This window comes from Barbus barbus (assembly GCF_936440315.1).
Source record: "Barbus barbus genome assembly, chromosome: 31".
Classification (NCBI taxonomy): domain Eukaryota; kingdom Metazoa; phylum Chordata; class Actinopteri; order Cypriniformes; family Cyprinidae; genus Barbus; species Barbus barbus.
Window position 1 is genome coordinate 6,947,396 of NC_136759.1, and position 25,254 is coordinate 6,972,649.

The 25,254-nt window shown below is 36.2% G+C and overlaps 1 protein-coding gene across 4 annotated transcripts; it reads left to right on the forward strand.

Moving 5' to 3' along the window:
* Positions 1 to 8,753: 8,753 nt before the first annotated feature.
* Positions 8,754 to 25,179, forward strand: LOC306850907 (spartin-like). Of its 4 annotated transcripts, none has more exons than XM_079386864.1 (8): positions 8,754 to 8,891; positions 9,579 to 10,366; positions 16,204 to 16,401; positions 19,080 to 19,224; positions 20,197 to 20,391; positions 20,507 to 20,665; positions 22,511 to 22,601; positions 22,750 to 23,201. In XM_079386864.1, exons 2-8 carry the CDS (start codon positions 9,581 to 9,583, stop codon positions 22,796 to 22,798), a joined length of 1,623 nt encoding a protein of 540 aa, XP_079242990.1. In that variant the 5' UTR covers positions 8,754 to 8,891; positions 9,579 to 9,580; the 3' UTR covers positions 22,799 to 23,201. The 4 variants fall into 4 exon arrangements, with proteins under 4 accessions (XP_079242990.1, XP_079242988.1, XP_079242989.1 ...); XM_079386862.1 differs by lacking the exon at positions 22,750 to 23,201 and adding an exon at positions 23,882 to 25,179 and having other exon boundaries at positions 8,760 to 8,891; XM_079386863.1 differs by having other exon boundaries at positions 8,761 to 8,891; positions 16,204 to 16,470.
* The last annotated feature ends 75 nt before the right edge of the window (positions 25,180 to 25,254 follow it).

Consider the following 25,254-nt stretch of genomic DNA (forward strand, 5'->3'; position numbering starts at 1 on the left):
CTATTATTTGAGTTTACGTCCTCGTCTGCGTGTTCCTGTGTCCTCGTCGTGTGTGTACCGTGACAGTTGCACTGTTAAAAATTATTTTTAGATGTAGTAAATATCCTTATGCAAAGAACATAATATAATTAACTTATATTAATCATCAATATATTAAATTATTTAATATGTATTGGAAACATACAGAATGTTGCATTTTTATATTATAAAAAATGTATCAATAAATAAGAATTACCAATTTTCATGACAATATATTTACTCATATGTCATCATGCATCTTTGCTACAGAATATTTCAATATATTACCATGCATATATTGCAATATATTGAAAACTATAAGCACTAGTTTCACATATATAATAATTTATTATTTAATATTTGCTGTATTTCCCAGAATATCCCCATTTATTTTGTTTGATAAAGGTATAATGCTGAAAAATATTTATTAACACATTTAAACTGATGCAATGAGGGCACATTTTAAGCTTTTTGAGTTCTATAAACTCCATGTTTTCTAACGTGTGGCCCTGTCAGTCAAGTGTTTACGTGTGCCATCCCATCCAGCTGTGCTGGATTTCCCAATTTGTCAAGAGATTCATTAATTAGGCTGAAGGATGAAGGCTGTCAGAGAGATAGAGTAGATGTCACAGACACTTGGCCCTTGCTGCTAAACTCTTGTCCTCCTCATTTTTCAAGATTGTGTGCATATGTTAGGAAAATAAAGTGGAAGGATCCCCTGAATGTCAGCTACTGGGAAAGGACTTCCTTTGCCAAATTCTAATGTCTTTTCCACATGTCAGGGTGATGAATAAATTCTTAGCACTCCGCTCTTCAGCAGGACATTAGCCAGATGCTGACGAATATCACCACACACGCGGATTATGCTGATCTCACATGATACCTCATTTATTCAAAATGAATGATGGCTGTGCTTTGACAGACTGTGGTCACATCCATTAACTGGATGATTTTGACATGACAACACTAAATCTAGATATCAGTAAAAAGGTTTTTGTAAGCATTGTATTTGAGGCAGTGTTTACAAACATTGCCTGAAACCCAGCTACTTTATATTTATTAATAAATTGTGCAGGGACTCCATAATTTCTGTACTTTATTTGCTATGTAAGTCCCAAAATTATTTATTTTGTGAAAGCAAACAGAACTGTACTAAATGAGTTAGCCTAGCAGTCATGTTAGCCTAGCTACTCATTTAAGTGCAGATTAGTTGTTTTCATTTTACGATCCAATTTTGGTTGTAATCGTAGCTGCTTGCAAGATGGAAAGATTCGTCAGGATTAGCATGACATCTTTTTAAACAACCTTTTACCAATCACTCTCCAATATTAGTGTTGTTCCTCTGTCTTAAACACCTCTGCGTCGCTGGTTGTGGTTTGGTGTTGTGAGAACAGTTAAGCCACGTAGATGGGGATCCCTGTGTTTCTTGAGGCCAGGTTTCCACTACAGCATATGTGTCATGCAACCGAAGGCCAGCTGCCTGCAAAAACACCACCGCTCTTCCAAATTTGTCCCTCTGCTGATCCAAGTCAACAGCAACTGCTTAGAGAACAAAACAAGCATTTCTTTAATGTAATACATAAACGCAGATCTTGAATAAATTAATTTGATCTAATAATTAAAGGCTGAAGAAAAGCTTATATAACTGCAAAACATAGGAAAACAGACTGGATGATAAACCTCATTCTTTTTCCGAACAGAACAGAAAATTGACAAACCAGTCTTTTCTGAAGCATTCCATAAGTTTCAGAATGACATGACTGTCTGTGAAAGTATGAAATAGTTTGAAGCACAACGACCACAATGAGATCACTTTGCTTTGCTATTTTTAATACAATATGCAGTGACTTTTCAGTAATAAATATCAAAGAATAGTATTACCTTGATAATCTCAGTGGATTTAATGAGTACAGCATGTGTTTGTGTCTCATGTGAGTTGTTGTGTTTTCAAGGATACTGGTCAGAGTCTGGCCTGGGTCGTGTACTGATCCCATTCCCCATCTCCCTCAAGTTTTCTGTCATTCTTCTTCTGAGAACAGTAAAAAAAGACCATAAATTAATTTAAGAAATATCACACGGAAAAGAGTATGATGTGATATCAGAAGCTGTGCTGATCTCAGACCAACAGCACCGGTGTGAGTCTGATTATACAACAGTTCAATAAACAGTTGCCATTTACTTGCCACTGCACATTTATAATAATAATAATAATTTTTTGTAATATTAATTTCACAGTAAAATAAACCATTGTGCGTCTCCAAACATCACACGGCACGGCGGCCTTCCTGAGTGAATCGATGCTTTGAACAAATTGACTGAATCAGTTGTCTTCAACGCATCGAATGAGTTAGATTCAATGAATCACTCACTTGTTTGTTCCTGAATACATTTTTTTGGAGTTACTTTGAATGAAACGGTTGATTGAACAATTCAATGACTCAAAAATACAGTAATTGGTCGCCACCGTTTGGCAACACAATGTAAATTTCAGAAATTTAAGCCAGTCAAATGTAAGCAGCCTCTGCTCCAAAGGGAATAATTCTCAAAGAAATAAAGTTCAATTTTTTTTATATACAGCAATTCCATAAAAAACTGGTCCCCCAAAGAACAGTTCTTCAAAGAACCATTTTGTATGTATATGTGTGTGTGTGCGTGTGTGTGTGTGTGTGTGTGAATAACATTTTAAAATTCGAAATAACCTTTTTCCAATAAAGAACCTAATGTGGAATAGAAAGGTTCCATGGATGTTAAATGTTCTTCATAGAACCATCAATGTCAATACAGAAGGTTTATTTTTGATAGAGAATTATGGGCTCTACTTTGCATCTTCAGGCATTCTTGTATATGTGCCTGTCATTTCAAAGCATGTATGCCATGTATGCCAGCCCCTGTTATATTGTCTGCTGATTTTTAAAGAAAACTTTGGCACAGGTTTTAAAACAAGCTTACACTGGCCCAGCAGCCTCCGTGGCAAAAGATTACATTACCTATACAATATTATCTGCCTAGGAACAAATCCCAAGATTAAAGAGTTTTGAAATGTAAGAACACATTAGAGTAAACTTAACACCTTGAGTTCACAAAATGCTAATTTTATCATCCTTTTCATAGCATCCTATTCATAGATAATTTATGTATTTATAAATATTTGTGTGTGTGTACACTGTGTGTGTATATACAGTATATATATATATTATAATTATAAACTCATGCCATTTGTGCCACCTTCAGGGATGTTCAGATTGATTTATGAGACATTTTTCGTGCAGGTCTAAAATGTCAGTAAATTACCCCTTACCATTTCTCCAATTTGTGAATGTTGACGTAAAGGAGAAACTAACCTCACAGAAGAAATCATTCTTCAAACCAACCCAGGTTATTAAAATGAATGAAATAACCATGGCAATGTTCTGAATGTACTCATCTGTGAACATTTAAAGGTTCACCCACAAATTAGCATTCTGTCATCTTTTACTTTCTTTCATGACATTCCAAATTTGTATGATTATATTTCTTTCCTCTTCTTGTTTTTTTTGTTTTTTTAGTGGGTGGCTGGGCTTGTCAAACTCCAAAATGACAGGAAAACAACAATAAAAATTAATACCACATATTCATGGCATTTATATGTACTATAATCCAAGTCTTCGGAAGCCAGTAGCTTTGTGTGACAAACAGACTAAAATTTATTTTTCAGATTTTCTCCTTTCGTACTGCACAGAAATATAAAAGTCGTAAAGGTTTTAAATGACATGAGGGAGAGTAAATGGTAACAGATTTTCCCTTTTTCATTTAAGCTCTTCTGAAGTATTACAGTAAGTTTGCAGTCAGTTGATCATGCGATTGAACAGATGATGGACAGATCATCAGCAGTCACTCAACTTTTGTTTTAAGTTTGAGATGAAGAGAATGTAAAGAAACCACCTTTATATTTTCAAAAGAGCTAGGATTGAACATTTGACCTCATTAGTGAATATTTGAAAAATGTCAAGTGAGCCAGTGAGTCACTGAGGCTACATTAAAACTTCCATATTTGTACAGTACATATAACCTGATCAAATTATTCAGCACAGGATTTGACTTTCTGTCTTTTTCTTAAAACAACAAACCGACGGAAGACAAATGTATGTATGTATGTGTGTGTGTGTGAGACTGTGAGGTATGTCTGGGGAGAATTAGTCAGGGCTTTGGTGGTACTTTGGTAGCATCTGGTGGCCTGATGTGCGGTGTGATGGCAACAATCTCTGTGGCTAATGGAGTCACTCCTAATTAACTTAGAGCTTTAGCTTCAATAAAACTCAGCTTAAATACTGTGATCCCTTTTTCTGTGTCTACCACTGAAGTGATACCACTGTCTCTGTGTCTACTACACAAGTCATGATCCAGCAGAATCCATGTAATGGCTCCACGACAGAAACATTTCTTAGGCTTTCTCTGGAATCTGAATGCATGCGGAACAAATAACTGCTGCCTCTAGAGAGGTATTATGTAAATTAAAAGACAGGTCTGTGGAGGCAATATTCCATGTGTTACAATTTAGGATGGCAATCCAGACAAAAACTTGTCTCACAACACATCATTTATATTGGAACAGACCTAAATAGAAACAGAATAGAGTTGAAAATGATTAAAGGACTCAACAGTTTTCAGCATAGTAACTGCTGTTTGGTTAGAACAGATTTCATTAAATTAACTTAAAGAGATCCAAAACTGAAAATTCTGTCATTAATTACTCATCCTCATGTCGTTCCAAACCCATTCCAAAAAGACCTTCATTCATTTTCGGAACACAAATTAAGGTATTTTTGATGAAAAAAAATATCTTAATTTATTTAAAATATCTTTGGGTGTAGAAACACCTGGATGAGCCCCAGGGACATATCCACAGTGAAGCCCTCGACTTAAATACAATAACTAAAGAAATAACTAAAAATATAATAAAATATCTAACTACATAATACTATTATTGTTAGAAATTGCAACAATATAAAATATAAATATAATACATTTATACATTTAAAAATTTAATTAAAATAATTAAACAATAAATAAACAATAATATCCTGGCCAGAGAAGAACTGGCCCCCCGACTGAGTCTGGTTTCTCCCAAGGTTTTTTTCTTCATTCTGTCACAGAAGGAGTTTTGGTTCTGTTTTTGGTTCTGGAGCTGTCGCCTCTGGCTTGCTCAGTTGGGGACACTTCATTTCTAGTGATTATCGTCAATTTGATTTCTCAGATACTATTTAAACTGAACTGAGCTAGACAATGACATCTCTGAATTCAATAATGAAATGCCTTAACTGACAATTGAGTGTTTAATCTTATTATTATACATTACTGACACTCTATCCTCCAATTTGATGCTTTGTGCTTTGACACAATCTGTATTGTTAAAAGCGCTAAATAAATAAAGGTGACTTGAGTTGACTTGACTTGCTGAAATCCAAGAGCTTTCTGATCCTGCATAGACAGCAACAGAACTGAAACGTTCATGGCCCAGAAAGGTAGTAAGGACATTGTTAAAATAGTCAAAGTGAGAACAAGAATATTATTTTTTTGAGTTAACTAACCCTTTAAAAGGTCACCTTCATTTAGTACATAACACTTGCTCTTGCTATTTATCTTCTGGCACATAATAATAATAATAATAATAATAAGTATATAATTATTATTATGTTGGAGCTGTGGCTGTGTGGTTGTTCTGATGTGTGAACATCGGCTACCTGATCTCATGAAAGTACGTATAAATAGTACGCCAAATAAAAACGAAAACTCGTGGCATTGTTAAGCAAATAAATGGACTTTGGCGTGTATATGCTACGCGATGGTGATGTCATATACTTTGAATCTATTTTAATGTATGTTTTAGATCTCACCCTTCACATATCGATGTGTACTGTAATTAATTAGCACTGTTTTGTGTGTGTAAGTGCCACATGCGTGCAAACAAATATGATTTGTTTGCAAATATGAGGGGGAAGTCGTGGCCTAATGGTTAGAGAGTCGGACTCGTAATCGAAAGGTTGCGGGTTCGAGTCCCCGGCCGGCAGGGATTGTAGGTGGGGGGAGGGAATGTCCAGCGCTCTCTCCACCCTCAATACCACGACTGAGGTGCCCTTGAGCAAGGCACCGAACCCCCAACTGCTCCCCGGGCGCCGCAGCATGGCTGCCCACTGCTCCGGGTGTGTGTGTGTGTGCATTTGTTCACTACTCACTGCTGTGTGTGTGCACTTGGATGGGTTAAACGCAGAGCACCAATTTCGAGTATGGGTTGACAATACGTCACGACTTTACTGTACTTTTATTTTACAGCTTGTTCTCATGTAAGTTGTTTTGTCTGTGGGAAATACTCTATATTTTACTGTTCAGCTGGTTGGTGGAAGGCGCTACTAAAGTTAAACACAAGGCCTTTCAAATGTGAAGTAATGCATGAAGCAGATGTAGTGTTATGTACCTTGAGAGCTTCATGAGGCTTGCCAAATATCTGACTGTCTCAAAATCTCAAGTGCTCTATACTTTCCCTTCTCTTTATCTTTGGAAAAACACAGACAGAGCTTTTCTCACATTGAATTTGACATACCTCCTGCTCCAGGTGTTTTCCAGGGTACTGTACCAACACAACTAAACATGGACTGAATGGCCTCAAGCACCCTTTGTCAAAGCTTTTGTTAAATATACAGCTTCAGCGCCCTCTGTTGACCAATGACTTACAATATATTGTAATAATGTAGTTTGTATGAGTATGGAGCTTATAATATGACAAAACTATTTGAATTTGAATTGTGTAAATTTGAATTATTGACAGGTGTCATTTAACAAAACTGAATATTGTGTGGCATTTAACATAGTTCTGAATTAGATTTTTTTGAATAATGAACTTCAATAATGAACATTTGAAATTAAACAACTGATTTTTTTTTATGGCAGTTTTTTTAATAGACATGTATTTTCAAACAGCGGATTTTTTGTTCTGAATTCTTTGAATGCAAATATCCAGTTTTAAAAAATACAGCTTCAAGTTTTCAAGATGAAGAAGAAATTCGGAACATTAAATTCAATATTTAAAATTCAAAGCGCAGAAGAGTAGATGATCTCCGAAAAGTCGAACGAAGCCTTTACTGCGACCGGGAGGGGATATGTCTAGTTTTGTCCACAATCACAAGCAATGCGAATTTGTTGTGGAGCTCTTAGATCATTCCCATTATCAGCAGTACATGTAGAGATGGACGCCTCAAGAAATTCGTAGGCTCAAGGATGAGGTACTGGATAATTATAAAGGGACATTCGGATAATCATCCAGTTAAAATGGTGTTGAAGGACTGTTGGGAATATGAATATAAAAAGTTATCAAGCTTTGGATGGAGGGCCAATGAGAAAGCACGGAAAATGGGTTTTTCGGTCAGCCATTCCTCCTTGGCTTTTCCCAATGCCTTTGATTGATATTCATAAAGAAAAACATAATAATGAAACAAATCCCACCCAGCACCAGACGTCATTTGGACGTCGTTTTTGGGGCTAAATCAAGTCGGCCCGTCATGGCCTTATTTTAGACCAAAAATCGACGTTGAAAATTGGTCTTTGTTTTGTACGTCGGATTTGGTCCAAATTTAGCCCAAAAGTCGACGTTTAAAATTGGGTTTTGTTTGGTCTGTCTAATTTAGTCCAAATTTAGCAGAAGCACGTTTATTTCGGACTGTATATTAGAAAGTCTAGTTGTACAGAAATATTTAGATGATACTTAGTGCAGTACAATTATACACTGATGGTTCAAAGGATCCAGACTCTGTAGAAGTATATATTCCTCTATTCAAAATTAAAATGTCAAAAAGAACTTCAGATCATATTTCTGTATTTGCTACAGAACTAATAGCAATCTTATTGGCACTTCAGTGGATAGAAGAAATATAACCAACAAAGGCAGTAATATGCACAGATTCTCTTTCAGCACTAAACAGTTTGTCAAGTGGAAAATCATTAGCAAGACAAGATATGATCAATGAAGTAATGCAGAGTCTTTTTAGAATAAGACCGTATGGACTTCTGGTAAATTTTGTGTGGGTACCATCACATATGGGTGTGTGAAAGGAAATGAGGAGGCCGATCATCTGGATAAACAGGCATTAAATCATTCTCAAATAGACATTGAAGTGACATTAACAGAAATAAAAGTGATAATAGTGAAAGAAGTACAGGAAATATGGCAGAATGAATGGAAAGAAGGAACAAAAGGTAGACATTTATACTGTATACAAGAGAAAGTTGGTTCAGAGAGAAGAAGATTTGGAAACAGGAAACAGGAAAGAGGACGTTTTAACAAGAATGCGTATTAGACATTGTTTGTTAAATCATAGAATAGTAAAACATGAGAATGGAAATTGTGACAAATGTGTGTTAATAGAATATGTAGAACATGTACTGATAAAATGTGAGGCTTATGAAAGAGAACGTTTCCAACTAAGTCAAGCTTTAAGATATTTGGGAATAAATGATTTGTCAGTCCAGGTTTTGTTAGGTGATGGACATAATTAATCAAGAATGTATCGCGAATTAGTTGTTTATTTAAAGGAAACAGGATTGATTAATAGGATATAGGATACCGGTTTCTCTTGTTTTTTTTTTTTTTTTGAATAAGCAGCTTTTTGTTTCTAAACTTCCTATTCATTGTGCGCTTCACACTCCTTTCCAGTAGGTGGCGGGATGCACCTTTTAAGTTGGTTTGCCAACCGCCATTAAATTCTAAAAGAAGAAGAAGAAGAAGAAGTGATAGACACGCAGGAGTCCAGCAGCAGCTCAGCTGTCAGAGAGCTGAAGCTGTTCAATCAACAAGCCCGGAATAACGAGGAACACATATTTCATTTCATTTATCACATCTCCTGGTGAGTTTCCAAATGCAAATGTTTTGTTAACTGCTTCGAATACGACAGATATGCGTGGGCTTTATGAAAGGGTGTTAGCCAGTAACACTTTCGTTATGTTGGATTGTTGTTTTAATACTTAATAAGATACTTGTGTTTCAGGATTCATTAGATAAATTACCAGCTAGGCCTCTTCTTAAGTTTGAATGTCACTTTGAAATGTTACTTTGTGAATCCTCATGTATGACACGCTCATGCTCAGTAAAATGCTAATAGGCCGGGAAAGATGTGTCAGAAAAAAGGTAATTTAACGTAATTTCTCAGAATACGCATAAGAACTGAAGTTCATCTGTAGAAAAATACTATAGTAAATTGTTACCATGGTACTGTAATGACGCCAGATGGTAATACAGTGGTACCTTGATGCGATATGCAATGGTATTCATGTTTCATTTTATTTACTTTTAAAAAGAGTAAGTTACTTAATATGCAAGTTATTCCAGCAACAATAACAACAAAAAGACTTGGTAATATTTAAACAAAATGTGATAACTTTTTATTTCACAAACAATCTTTCTACTTCCCAAAAAAGCAAAATTGTAGAAGTAAAATTTGCTTGCTGGCAGATCTTGTAATATAAGAAACGTGTGGAAGTTATGTGGCATTAAAACACATGGAGTTGACAACATTCCTGACTTGTTCTTTCAGTCATGGAGCAAGCGAAGCAGGACGCCTTTGATAACGCCAGGCTGCAGGTGATCAAAGATGGGTATGAGAAGGCATTCACATACATCAATAAAGCTCTCACAGAGGATGAGGCGGGCCACAGTGCAGAGGCGCTAAAACTGTACCAAAAAGGGCGGCAGCACCTCCTGAGGGCTCTCAGTGTTCCCTCACAGGGTATGGAGTGTGTGGGTCCCTCCTGGGAAACAGCTAGACAGATGCAGCGCAAGATGCAGGAGACTCTCAACAACATCACCACTCGCTTAGCCATGCTGGAAACCAGCCCAGACCCCAACGAAGTCTTGGATAGCAGCGCAGCCCCTCAGAAACTCTACCCTGAAGTCCCGAAGGTCAAGCCGGAGAGACCAACTCCACCACAGATGCTTGCTTCCAACGGCGGGGTTGCAGGGGCTTCGGGTGGGCCAGTTCCAATCTCTCCCTCAGTGCAGCCCAATATGTTAAGCGACCAACCTCCTGCATACACCCCTCAAGCCGCTGACGGACACCTGAGCATTTCCTATGGCACTGACTCAGGCGAACTCTCCCTGGTTGGCGATGAGTTCTACAGTAATACGTCTAGTTCTGCACCTTCTCTTCAATGTCTGGGGGAGGATGGAGAGGAACTCTTTTTCCTTCCTCAAGGGGTGCAGATCTTCTTCGTTACACCTGAGGGACAAGTCAGTGCACCCTCTTATCCAGGGTACCTGCGCATCGTGAAGTTCACCAGTGAGCGATCAGAAAGGATTCCAAACAGGCCACCCGCCTTCCTCCAGGTGAGAAATCAAAAGCTTCATATGTCTGAAAGAGAGAATCTCACAACGAAATGTCCAACTTGTTCATATACAATACAAAAATAAATGTGTGTGTTATTTTTATATATAGATATAGATATAGATATACATATACATATACATATACATATACATACACACACACACACACAGAGTCAGGTCCATAAATATTGGGACATCGACACAATTCTAACATTTTTGGCTCTATACACCACCACCACAATGGATTTCAAATGAAACGAACAAGATGTGCTTTAACTGCAGACTGTCAGCTTTAATTTGAGGGTATTCACATCCAAATCAGGTGAACGGTGTAGGAATTACAACAGTTTGCATATGTGGCTCCCACTTGTTAAGGGACCAAAAGTAATGGGACAATTGGCTTCTCAGCTGTTCCATGGCCAGGTGTGTGTTATTCTCTCATTATCCCAATTACAATGAGCAGATAAAAGGTCCAGAGTTCACTTCAAGTGTGCTATTTGCATTTGGAATCTGTTGCTGTCAACTGTCAAGATGAGATCCAAAGAGCTGTCACTATCAGTGAAGCAAGCCATCATTAGGCTGAAAAAACAAAACAAACCCATCAGAGAGATAGCAAAAACATTAGGCGTGGCCAAAACAACTGTTTGGAACATTCTTAAAAAGAAGGAACGCACCGGTGAGCTCAGCAACACCAAAAGACCCGGAAGACCACGGAAAACAACTGTGGTGGCTGACCGAAGAATTCTTTCCCTGGTGAAGAAAACACCCTTCACAACAGTTGGCCAGATCAAGAACACTCTCCAGGAGGTAGGTGTATGTGTGTCAAAGTCAACAATCAAGAGAAGACTTCACCAGAGTGAGTACAGAGGGTTCACCACAAGATGTAAAGACGTAAAGCCTCAAAAACAGGAAGGCCAGATTAGAGTTTGCCAAACGACATCTAAAAAAGCCTTCACAGTTCTGGAACAACATCCTATGGACAGATGAGACCAAGATCAACTTGTACCAGAGTGATGGGAAGAGAAGAGTATGGAGAAGGAAAGGAACTGCTCATGATCCTAAGCATACCACCTCATCAGTGAAGAATGGTGGTGGTAGTGTCATGGCGTGGGCATGTATGGCTGCCAGTGGAACTGGTTCTCTTGTATTTATTGATGATGTGACTGCTGACAAAAGCAGCAGGATGAATTCTGAAGTGTTTCGGGCAATATTATCTGCTCATATTCAGCCAAATGCTTCAGAACTCACTGGACGGCGCTTCACAGTCCAGGTGGACAATGACCCAAAGCATACTGCAAAAGCAACCAAAGAGTTTTTGAAGGGAAAGAAGTGGACTGTTATGCAATGCCCAAGTCAATCACCTGACCTGAATCCGATTGAGCATGCATTTCATTTGCTGAAGACAAAACTGAAGGGAAAATGCCCCAAGAACAAGCAGGAACTGAAGACGGTTGCAGTAGAGGCCTGGCAGAGCTTCACCAGGGATGAAACCCAGCGTCTGGTGATGTCTATGCGTTCCAGACTTCAGGCTGTAAATGACTGCAAAGGATTTGCAACCAAGTATTAAAAAGTGAAAGTTTAATTTATGATTATTTTTCTGTCCCATTACTTTTGGTCCCTTAACAAGTGGGAGGCACATATGCAAACTGTTGTAATTCCTACACCGTTCACCTGATTTGGATGTAAATTAAAGCTGACAGTCTGCAGTTAAAGCACATCTTGTTAGTTTCATTTGAAATCCATTGTGGTGGTGTATAGAGGCAAAAATGTTAGAATTGTGTCAATGTCCCAATATTTATGGACCTGGCTCTGTGTATGTGTATGTATATATATATATATATATATATATATATATATATATATATATATATATATATATATATATATATATATATGTGTGTTTATTTTTCATTTCAATTAAACATTTTCTTCACAAATTCTAATTTTTTAATACATAACAATATAATTTCTTTTTTTAAATTAAACTCTCAATTTTGAATTTGTGACATTTTATTTACATGAAAATGTAAATAGAAATTTATAGCATTTGTTTGTATTAGAACAAATATTAGGACAATAATAATAATAATAAAATAAAAAATATTAATGGCCCTAAAAACAAGCTTAATATTATTTGCACAAAATATAATTTCTTATTTGTGGGTGAAATGTAATCCAGACATGTTTTAGGCAAGTTTCATGAGATTCGTTCAAAAATGGTTGCTTGATCTGTTCGGCCCATACACTGTTCATGGTGATCATTTCCAGGCATTTGAACAGAACGGTCCAACTAGGCTTGTTTTCAAGACAGGGTGTCCTGTAACCTACTTTCACAACCTTTTGTCTGGCTCTGAAGCTCTTGAGATGGTGTTGTCTTTAATGAGACTAACCTCATCTGTTGTTTCTTAACAGTATCATGTGAGTGTATGCTAACTGCTTACATCCAATAGGCTTTCACTGAGTGATGTCATCTCGGGAAAGCCCCAGTCATCTGGTGGTCTGGTGTGAGCTTAATGACCTGATGGTATTTTTTTTAATTGTTCACCTACACGAGAAACAATATTAACGACCTGGTTTAGCACAATACATTTTACAATTTGAACGCCACTCTTCTCTTGTTCTGTGATAACCTGTGATAATATTATTATATTCTGGCAATGTTAATAGACAGTAATATAATCATCATAATATGAGATAATACAGTTTACACTTTGAACACCACCCTGCTGTCGTTTACGATAACACGTGATAACATACCTAATGTAATTGTGAAATCCTCACAATATGAGGTAATTATATGGGATGTCTATATTGTATGTAAATATAGAGTAATAAAATGAAATCATTGGATGACGGGCCCAAATCAGGGCCCAAAGACACCTACGTCCTAAAATAAAGTGTCATCCCCTCACATGGACATTGAGGCTATAGATTAGCTGTGTCATGAAGCTGAATAAGGAGCCTCTAGTTGCTGCGATTTAGGCTTTGACTGTAATCCAATTTAATGCTAGCAGTCATGAGGACAGGATGAATGAATCCAACAGCAGAGCTGTCCACTGTCTCAACTTTGGAGGAAATCCAGGCCTGGACTTCAAATTCTGAGCAACGGGGCAATTTCCATTTATAACTTTTCTCTCGATAACATGTTAATCCTTTAAATATCTGCGTAAAAGACACTGTCAGCAAGCTGTATCTTTTATGATTTATTCAAATGTTGGATGAGAGGCAATTTAGGAAAAGCTTTACAATCATGTGGATTTTTTTTATTTAATTTTTTTATCTCGTAGCCTACAGTATAGTCTGCAATATCAGTGCAGGTCTCCTAAACCCGGACTGGCCTTCTTGGAACATGGAACATTCTTTGAATGAATATGATTTGTATAATTTAAAAAAGCATTTACATTATATGAGGCCTTTGAATTAATATTAATAAAAAATCCCTTAATTTTATTTTAAAGGCCTTAATTTTCAGATCAAATAATAAAAAATCTTATTAAATAATTAAAGCCTTTTAAAATCCATATTAAGCCTAAATTCTCCAATAAAAAAATATTTTTTATCACTTTAAAGGAATATATTAAAATCAGAAATTTTATTTGTATATTTTTAGATAAAAAAAAAAAATTACTTTAATTTCAGTTAACTTTTTCATCTGTAAAGTAAGGCACTTAAATTCATATGTATAAATAGTCCCTTAAATAATAATTTTTAGAGAACTATATGAAATATACAGTGCCCTCTAAAAGTATTGGAACAGTAAAGACAAAATTGCTCTGTTGGCTGTGGAGTCAAGACATTATGTATTATTATTATTAGATGAATATGAGACAAAACTACAGAATATCACATTTTATTATTGGGTGATTCAACACATAGATGTTTTACCAGCTAACAAGTTCAGCACTTTTAGAGCTTCATCCCTCTATCTGATGTGAGCATAAGTATTGGAGCAGTTGCCTCACAGGTCTTTCTAAGTGATCAGCTGTGCCCTGTTGCATTAATTCTTCAGATATTAAAAGCAGGCAATGTATCGTATCAGTTATATCCATTACTTCTGTATTCTGAATCTTGCATTCGATGATGACACACACAAACCAGGATGAAGATGAGGGAGCTGACTTTGAGAGAAAAGCAAGCAATTTGGATGCTAAAAGAAAAGAGGAAGTCAATTAGAGCTATAGCAAAAACAAAGGGCATGGAGAAATCAAGAGTTTGGAAACCACCAGCGACACCAGCAACCAACAATGACTTGATCGGCTGAGACGACAACAGTAGTTGATGACAGACAAATCATAAAAGCTGTGAAAATGAACCCTAAAAGACGTGTCTGTAAAATCACCAACAACTTCCAGAAAGCTGGGGTGATGCTCTGACAATCTACTGTCCTCAGGAGACTGACACAGAATTACAGATGCTACACAACAAGATGCAAACCTCTGACCAGCACCAAAAATAGAAAGGCAAGATTAGAGTTTGCAAAAAAGCACAAAGGTGAGCCAGAAGAGTTTTGGAACTGTGTTTATGGACCGATGAGACAAAGATGAACCTTTATCTAAGTGATGGGAAAGCAAAAATGTGGAGAAAAAAAAGGAACTGCAAATGATCCCAAGCGTACAGCCTCATCTGTAAAGCATGGTGGAGGTGGTGTCATGGCATGGGCATGCATGGCTGCCTCTGGGACAGGCCCTCTCAACTTTACGGATGACTTAATGTATGATGACAGTAGCAGAATGAATTTGGAAGGGTACAAAACCATCTTGCCTACCAATATTCAAGAAAATGCCACCAGATTCATTGGGAAGTGCTTCATATTGCATCAGGACAATGACCCAAAACACCCTGCCAGTTCAGTAAAGGAATTTATAAGAGCAAAGAAATGGAAAGTCTTAGATTGCCCAAGTCAATCTCCAGATTTAAATCTGATTGAACATGAATTTGACCAGCTGAAGAGGAGAGTAAAGGCAGAAACTCCCCAAAACAAGCAACAATTGGAATTGGCTGCATTAAAGGCTGGGAAAAGTATTTGAAAGGATGAGACCAAGAGTCTGGTGATGTCTATGGGTCACAGACTCACTGCTGTGATTGTGCGCAAGAGATCTGCAACTAAATAATAGCTTTTAATCTTTTATATCTGCCTTATGTTCAACTGTCCCAATACTTCTGCTCACATCAATGAGTGGGATGAACTCTAAAAGTGCTGTTCTTTTTATTTGGTAAAACATGTACGTGTTGAAACGGCTAATAATAAAATGTGACATTCTGTAATTTTGTCTCGTATTCATCTTTTATTCATATTTGCAAATGTCTCGACTCCACAACTGTTCCAATACTTATGGAGGGGACTATATAACATCAGACTATATTAACTTATATTGGAAATATTTGTATATTTCTAATAAAGAATTTACATTATTTTTTTTATCTGTAAAGTAAAGCCTTTAAAATCACATTTTAAGGGAATAATTATATCAATTTAAATTGATATGTTAAAATCAGAAAAGTGATTTGTATATTTTTGATAAAGCATTGTCATAAATTATTCCGTAAGATTTGTATTATTTGATCTTTGTGGTCTACTCTAAATCCTACATTTGAGGTGGGAGTGTTTGATTAAGCAGATTAATATCCAGTAAAAAGTATCAAGTCCCAGTGAGTAGGACATGTTCCTGAATCAATATCCTCATGCTTATCAATTTTTATTGCCTGCAGATTTTGGTGGCTTGTAGCCTGAACAGCTTTCATATCAGCCAATAGATGCCCTCTGGTTGTAGGGGTAGGTTAGAAATTAGATCGGTCCTCCTTGAGGAAACCACACAAATTTTTGTTTCTAATTTCAGGTTTGTGACTGGCTTTACCCCTTGATGGCCTCTGACTCCCCAGTCCTGCTGTGCAACACGGGGGTCTACATGTTCCCTGACATGATGGCTCCCACCCCGGGCTCGTATGTTGGGGTGGTCCTTTCTTCCGAGCTTCCCCAGAAGGAACGGGAACTCTTCCAGAGCGTTCTTTCTCAGCTGACTGATCTGCGTGTCCAGGTGAGCTGTCCCTGTGTCCCCTCAGATCCCACCTCAGAAACACAGGGGTCAGCTGTGGCTTCAGAGCAGGTGTGGTGGCTCAACCTTGTCTCAATCTCTGTGTGTGTCACTGACTCAATCTCTGCAGACCTCAGCTTTGAAAACAAATCCAGTCTCACTTTTTCCTGCCCCTATTTTGTGTTTTTTGAGTTTTTCTTTTTTCTTTATCACAACAGACTAGAATCAACAATTTAACACTGTGGTAAAATCTTTATTTACTTTAGATGCATGATGTTCACTGTTTGGAATCAGATTTGTGCATGTTGCTCATATGCATTGGGCACATATCACTGCATCTGCCTTCCTCTTTAACCCCTTTTCTTTACAGATTTCAGGTGTATTTGAGAGTTTAAAAGATTTATTTAATGTATTAATGCATTGTAATATCACTGAATGACAAGTGCATTGGGTTTGTAAATATTTATGCTCTGAACATTTAAGGAATACCAACACAACAGGGCGATTATTATTTTTTTTTTTTTAAGAAGTATTTAACTTCATATATATATATATATATAACACTATATTGCCAAAAGTATTGGGTCAGCCCCTTCTAATGAACATGTTTGACTAGTTTAGTAATTTCTATGAGTACAAATCTTAATGTTAAAGCATATAATGATATTCTAAGGAATTGTGTGCTTCTAATTTTATAGCAACAGTTTGGACAGAACCCTTTTCTATTCGAACATGACAGTGCCTCTGTGTATAAGGCATGGTTCAAAAAGACATGATTGATTCAGTCAGTGTGGAAGAACTTGACTGGTCTGCAGAAAGCCAAGTCCTGATCCCAGCTGAACACCTCTGGTGTGACTTTAAATGCAGACCTTGAGCCAAAAACTCCTCACCAAACACCAATGACTTGTACATAAGTGTACTGTCATTTTAGACACGTCCAAAACTGTTGCAACAGAGATGGAAATACAATTTTTAAATACACGAATTATGTTTCCATCTTTGTTGCCACACTTTTGTTAGTGCCTTTTTCTGTTCTAAAGAAGGGGGTGTCCCAACACTTTTGTCCTTATAGTATCTATACAAGTTATTGGTGTTTGGTGATGAGTTTTTGGCTCAAGATCTGCATTTAAAGTCACACCAGAGGTGTTCAGCTGGGATTAGGACTTGGCTTTCTGCAGATATACTCACACACACGTACACACACACATACACACACACATATATATATACACATATATAGACAGAAGAAACTCTAATGTCCTTCAAACCAATGGAGACATTTCCAAATGACATTAGAGTGCTAGACATTTTACACCTAATGTACCCTTAAAATGTGCCCTTATATTGGAGAAAGACTCCAATAATCAAGTATGGTTAAATAAATAAATAAATAAAATGCAAAAGCTTGTCAGAAATATATAAATTATATCTTAAGTATAAAATACTCTATTAAAATGCTTTTTTATAAATTAATAGTTTTTTTCTATAATAAGTATTATTTTAAATTTGACTTGTTAAATGATTGTTTTAATAATAGTGGACTGTCCCTGTTTTAATGCAAGTCGAAAACTTTTTTTTTTATGAAGTATGCTCACTCAGGGACTTGTTTAGTAAGATTTTACCTGAAAAGATTTTAATTTTTTTAATTTGTTAATTTTAATTAAAAACATCTTGTATAATTTAATCTGCTGTATTTTTGTGTTTATTTGGTTTTATTTTGTGTTTGTAAATCTTGTATTATTCCAACTCAGTTTTTGCCATATAGATAAACCACTAACATACAAAAAAAAATATATATATATATAATTTGACCCATTGTGACATAATTATGTAAATACCATGTAAAAACGCATACCTTTTTCACCTTTAAGTTCACCTAAAAGTTACACCTTTTTTAATGTGCTGGATTGAACTACTGTATTTTCTTATTAATTTAATGCACTCGACAGTTCATGTGGTCCTTACAATGCCTCTATGCTTTTTGCTGCTTGCAATGCCTCTAATGCTGATATTCATAAGCGTTTCACACATTTGGCTCTTGGGTATTATGAAATAGTGAGCTGACTTGGCCTGTGCTTTTGAGCTGGCACACTCCCCTGCGCTTTCATGGATTGAGAGCATACAGGAGAAGGAGAATTAATCAGCTGTAATGCTCTTAGCAAACCAAGAACACTGTTGTTTCCCTTACCGCAGGATAGTGGTGAATGAGAGCACAGCCAAGTGTAACAGTAGCACACCCACAACATTATTCTTCTACTTTTTTATTCAGTTGCATTATAAGAAGTCATAATCCTAGTATAGTGGTTATGTGAGTCAGAAAAACATTGTCTGTGCTTTTAGAAATCATTTCACAGAGCAGCTGCTGCTGAGTTTGGAACCAAGTGCCGCAGTTCGCTGTAAAGGAGGGGGCGATGACAAACACCACCATTGTTATTTCCACAACAGGTTGTTGTAGCAGACCATGCTGACTCACTGGCTCAAGTGTTTAGAGACAACAAAGGATTTTTTTGGCAAACGGGGAAAAATCTGGAAGCATTCCCTCCTTGTCATAAACAATACTGGCTAATGTTCATATAGTCATCCTACAAGTCACCATTTGCTTTTAGTAATCGCTTGAGCCTGCTTCTGCGTTCTTTAGGATGCTCTGTTTTAACTGTTGCCCGCTATCCTGTGTCCCCAAGGCATCAGATGGCACAGCCGATACCATTAACCTGGGTCAGAAGGTGCCGATGGGGCCTCCTGCAGCTGAAGCAGCACCCCCTGCTGCTGAGGAGGAGAAGGTACTTCCTGAATGGAGCGAGAAGGTAGCTCAAGGGATCCAGACTGGTAAGAAGAGGGATCTGATTCCCGTAAATGAGGCTTAAATGTTAAGAAAGGTCTCTTATGCTCACCAAGGATGCATGTATTTGATCCAAAAATACAGTAAAAACAGTAGCAATATAATGATATACATTTTAAAATGTAATTTATTCCTGTGATGGCAAAGCTTAATTTTCACCATTCATTACTCCAGTCTTCAGTGTCTCGTGAAATCAGAAATCATTCTAATATGCTGATTTGGTTCTCAAACATTTCTTATTATATATAGGTTATTGCATTGTTGAAAACAGATGTGCTGCTTAATATTTTTGTTAGAAACCATACATTTTGTAAGGATTGAAGAATTGAAAGTTCAAAAGAACAGCATTTGTTTCAAATCTGTTAGAAATCTTTTGTAATATTGATATATTTACGGTCACTTTTGATCAGTTTAATGCATCCTTGCTGAATAAAAGTATTAATTTATTTTAAAAAATCCTACTGACCTCAAAGTTTTAAGTCAACTGCTTTTGGATGTTTTAAGAAAAAAAGTTACATTTTATAAATGTATCATAACTTCTCACTAGATGCCAAATAGACACTTAAGTAAACATAAGTTTGCTGCCATTTTTAGGATTGTCACTAGACAATACATCGAAAGATATCAATAGTGTTATTGTTTATCACGTTTTTTTGTGGACTTAGGAACACATAAACCTAGTGTTTTAAAGGGATAGTTCACCCAAAGCTGAAAATTCTGTCATTAGTTACTCAACCTCATGTCATTCTAAACCTTCATTCATCTTCAGAAGCACAAATTAAGATTTTTTTCGATGAAATCCAAGAGCTTTCTGACCGTCTATAGACAGAAACAGGACTCACATGTTCAAGGCCCAAAAACCTGTCCAACATTTTGGGTTGTACTAGAATCTCAACAGGTGTTTCCACCAAAACAGTGATGGTGTGATGCTGTCCTTACTGTATGAAATATATTGACAGGGGCTTCATGGCTGAGCTGGGGGTTGGTGAAGGGGGCTGAGTACACAGGAAAAGCCATACATAAAGGTGCATCTAAACTACGAGAGCACATCACACCAGAGGACAAACCAGCCCAAGTCAGCCCCACGGTAACCAAAAGCCTTCATGTGGCCAAACAGGCCACCGGAGGAGCAGTGAAGGTCAGCCAGTTCCTTGGTAAGGAAGTGTCTTTTGTAAATTCCTAATTTTGTTGATAAAATTCAACAAAAATGAGACTCACTTCATTTACTGTGTATGATTTGAGCCAAAAACATGTTGTGTACTGTTTCAGTGGATGGATTGTGCGCAGTCGCTGGACATGTCGGCAGAGAGTTGGCACCCCATGTGAAGAAACACGGAGGGAAGCTTATCCCAGAGTCTCTGAAGAAAGACAAGGATGGACGCTCAAATATTGATGGTGCCATGGTGGTTGCAGCAAGTGGAGTTCAAGGTGAAGTAAATCATTCCACTCAGAAATTATTTTCTTATTGTTTTAGTCACATTGATGTAGTGTTGTCAAAAATATCGATATTTCGATAAATATCGATACTGAAATATCTGAACGGTACCAATATTAATTTCCCGAAGTATCGATACACCGATACTAGCCGAGCTGTCACTTTCACTTCTCTCCAAAGGCGCGTGGACAAGCACCACACATGACCGCACTGGTCTCCTTCGCTCTGGTTAAATAGCAAAAGGGAAGTGAATAGAAAGAGGACTGCTCTGGTTGTTAAAGAACACAGCAGGAGCGCTATCTGTAGGGATCTATGATCTCCGCGATGCAGAGAACGCGCACGGAATCCAGTCATAAAAACGGAATTTACAGTTTAACGCCGAATGTCACGGAATTTGTCAAAGTTTGGATGAATTAATCAAAAGTAGGTCATTACACTTAAATCAAATCGCGATATGGACTAGTATCTGTAAATATTAAGCTGCAAAAGTGGATTTAAATATGAATCCTGCATGTTCTGCGCGTCTCTGTGTGAATGTGCTGCACGTGCGGTTTTGTTTACTAATGTGGCGCTCGCGGTGATTTCAGCGTCTGCCGTCTCAATGAGGACATAAATACATCAACAATATCTCCAGAACTGATTTGAAAGGCACTTTACGTGCATTTTACCATTTAATTTGAGTAAAACTAGCGTCATATCATACACACACAGAACTTTAGAAGTATTCACGGCAACCCGTCAAAATAAAAGTTCGGTTTAACTCAGCCTATTAAAGACCGTGTGCCAGAAATAGGCTATATTACTATTATTTAGTAGAATGTACATCTTACTACTACTGTTAATTTTTTTTTAAAGAAATAATCACAAAATATTTTAATTTTAATAGTAAATCCCCTTCACTTGCCAAAAATGTAAATGTTTAATTTTCATTAATTCAAATATAAATGAATTAAAATTGTTTTATGCCTTCATCTGATATCCAGTAAAATTTAAATACACAACACAGAATTTCTGAGGGGGAAAACACATTTCATAAGGCTACTGTAAGAATAAATAAAAATTGTTTGTATGCATTCAAATAATAGACATGCTAAAACACAGAATTTGGTAACAATAAAACATAAGGTGAGAAAAAAATAAAACATTTCATACGGCCCTAAATGTGTCATTTTTGTTACACTTTTAATAAATAAATTTCATGATTTTAATGAATTAAACATGCTTTTAGATTAATAGCATTTAATTTGACCATTAAAAAAAAAGAGTCCAGAAAAATTAAAATGGAAAAAAACGGAATCCAGAAAAATTAAAATGGAAAAAATTGAATGTAGAAAAAAATTAAATGGAATTTGGGGAAAAATAAAACGGATTTCATAGGGCCCTATATCTGGAAATATTTTGGTTATGAAGCAAATGAGAATATCAACAAATAGAACTTTGGATTTTAATTAGTACATGTATTAGTAAACGTTAGTTTCAATTAACATTTAACTAAGATTAATAAAAGATTAATAAATAAATCAACAAATGCAGTACCTCAAGACATTTTTTTGTTCATGTAAAATATACCGCATGTTCTCGACTTGTTACATTTATCTTTAAATGAAAAAAATTACCCCCTTAATATTGTGGCAGTTTTTTTCTCCGTGGTATCGAAAATGGTATCGAGTATTGATATTTTTCAAGGTATCGAAGTTAGAAATTCCAGTATCGTGACAACATTACATTGATGACTACAATTATATTATTATCTTTTAGGCGTTTTTCACACATACAAAATTTACCATGAATCAAAACTTCTGATTTTTGAAAAATAAATAATACTCTACTTTTGTCAGGATTTGCAACAATGTGGACGGGGTTGGAGGCTGCAGCAAAGAACATTGCAAAGAGTGCTGCTGCAGAAACGGTTACCACGGTAAAACATAAGTAAGTCACTCCACAAGGGTCTCATTCCACCTGCTTTAAAGTTGATCATACCAGTGTTTTAACTGCATCTGCAGTTTCTCACCAGTAACTTTCATCAGAAAAATAAACTTCACTCACGCTAGTTTCTTTCCCGTCTATTTGTTTGCAGATTTAGGGGTCTGGAGAACATTTCAGACACCCCAAATGAAAACAAGTAGAAACATTTTCCCTGCACCCTGTAAAAAGGCCTTAATTAACGTGTCACGTGCATGGCTAAAGCTTATGTATGCGTCTGAATCAGTCAGCACTTGCACGCAATGCTAATGATTTATAGGACATAATGATTAAATCACCTCCGTTAGCATCCTGTGTTGCTGTGCACAAATGATCCACAGCTCAGAAATGGAATGAATGTGTTCCTATAACAACCAAAAGTAATTAATCTTTTTGCTTAATTTTTTGTTAACATTTGAACCTTTTAAGCCTGACTTTAATTATACTGTTGCATCAGCAGAAGGTTTTATTGGGTTCTATCGAATGGCAAACATAATTATCATCAATGTAATTTGACCAAGATGTACAGTATATATTCTACCGTTTAAAAGTTTGGGGTCAATAAGTAAAAAAAATCAAATAAAATTAATACTTTTATTCAAAGGATGCATTAAACTGATCAAAAGTGACAGTAAAGACGTTTATAAAGATTTCTGTTTCAAATAAAAGCTGTTCTTTTGAACTTTCTATTCATTCAGGAATCCTAGAAAAAAGTATCATGGTTTCAATAAAAATATTAATCAGCACAACTGTTTTCAACATAGAAAATCTTGTAAATATATCAAATCATATAAATGCAGCTTTGGTGATTGACCTCAAACTTTTGAATGAGAGTAAATCATATACTTTACGACTGTACAATTCATTATAACGAAGGTTTAAGATTTAAAGCTTATAATTATATAATTATAATATTTAAAAGGGGGAAATAATTGTGATTGCTATAACTGTCATATAGCTCATAATGTTTTTAAATCATAATAATTTTCATAACCGTCCTACCCTATCTAACTAAAAATATTAAGGAATTTCATTCAGTTTTGCACATCACAACATAAATATTTTTATGGCATCTTTAGGATTAATTTTGCAATTTCAATCAAGTTCAGATTTTTCTCTTGAGAAATGACTGAATCCATGCATGTATGTTTAACTGCTTTGCTCTGCTTCGAATATTGTCCATCTCCTAAAGCTTCTTTCATCACCCCGTCCTCTCCTTTACTCAATCTGGGTTATTTATAATCAAGGTATGGGGCGGAAGCGGGCCAGGCCACAGATCACGCTGTCAACTCGGCCATCAATGTGGGCGTCACCGCGTTCAATATTGACAACCTGGGGATCAAGGCAATGGTCAAGAAGACTGGCAAAGAGACTGCCCATGCCATCCTGGCAGACTATAAAGTCCAAGAGCCGAACACTGAAGTTGAGAAACATAAAGACCAAAAGTAGAGTTGTTATTTGTTTGTGACTGACACTGAACTCCAAAGACTTTCCTACAGTTAATCGTGCTGTCATGTTTGCTATTTTCACTGTGCCACGGGGGAAATGGTAAATGCCCTTTAAAAATTCCCTTTACAAGCTGACTGACAGCCCTGCAGGATAGTATTCCTGATCTTGCCTTACACTTCACCAGCAATTTACTCAACTAAACATATCACCAATGATTTTACTCATATTAAATCGTCAATAGTTTTGCATGGCTTGTGTCTTTCAAATGGACCCTTAAAACAAAGTACAAGCCAATGGTGGACTTTACGGTTTTCCCATAGAGCCTTAAATAGTATCTTCTTGTATTTAAAAATACATATATATCTAAAGCTTTAATATAAATATATTCTAGAGTGCTTTATGATGGCTGTTTTATATACAGGCCTGTTTGCTTTTGGTACTTCATGATTTTTTTTTTTATGTTTTAAAAAGCACTTTAACCCCTGCTAGGAACAGACATTGAAATTTCTTGCAGATGGCAGGATCTAAGTTTTTTTTGTGTATAAGTGCAATAAAAATATAATTGCACCTGCATTTGGAATATGATACGGAGGTCAGATATCAGAAATCTGTTTATTCAGAAGACAGAAAAATCTAACCTTTTTTGGAAATGTTTAAAATTATAGGATTTTAAAGTCTAAAATATGTATTTCATAATATAAATGTTATAATATAATAATATTTTAAGTGAATGAGGCTTATATTTAATATTAACTGCATTAAACTGTAAAATGCCATGTATGTGAAGTCCTCCTGCTGTAGATATTGACACTCATAAAACATCTCTACGCAGAGACTATGTGTGCACTTTTTCTTTAAATTTGACTACTGATCGTGTTTCTATAGATTATAAATAAATATAAACGTGAAATTCCATAACATTTCACTGTAAACGTTAACAGAGTTGTTAATTCTTTGTCTGTTTTGATGCAATATGTCTTATTTGAATGTATGGACAGCATAAGTAAGCATCAAGTTTAACCACAAATCAATATGTTTGCTCAGTGACGAATAATGTAATAGCCTATGGTTATCTGACTTAATAAATGAAACATTTAAAACATTGTTTTGTGTGTACTCTAATTTACACACCGTCTGATGTTTTAAAATACTTTCCATTACTTTATAGCCA

What these genes read in the sequence shown, in the direction of transcription:
- LOC306850907 (XM_079386861.1), top strand. Translation starts at nt 9,581, where the DNA reads ATGGAGCAAGCGAAGCAGGACGCCTTTGATAACGCCAGGCTGCAGGTG. An exon ending in GGCCACCCGCCTTCCTCCAG is followed by an intron (nt 10,367 to 16,203) that starts GTGAGAAATCAA and finishes TTCTAATTTCAG; the next exon opens with GTTTGTGACTGGCTTTACCC. An exon ending in CAGCTGTGGCTTCAGAGCAG is followed by an intron (nt 16,471 to 19,079) that starts GTGTGGTGGCTC and finishes TGTGTCCCCAAG; the next exon opens with GCATCAGATGGCACAGCCGA.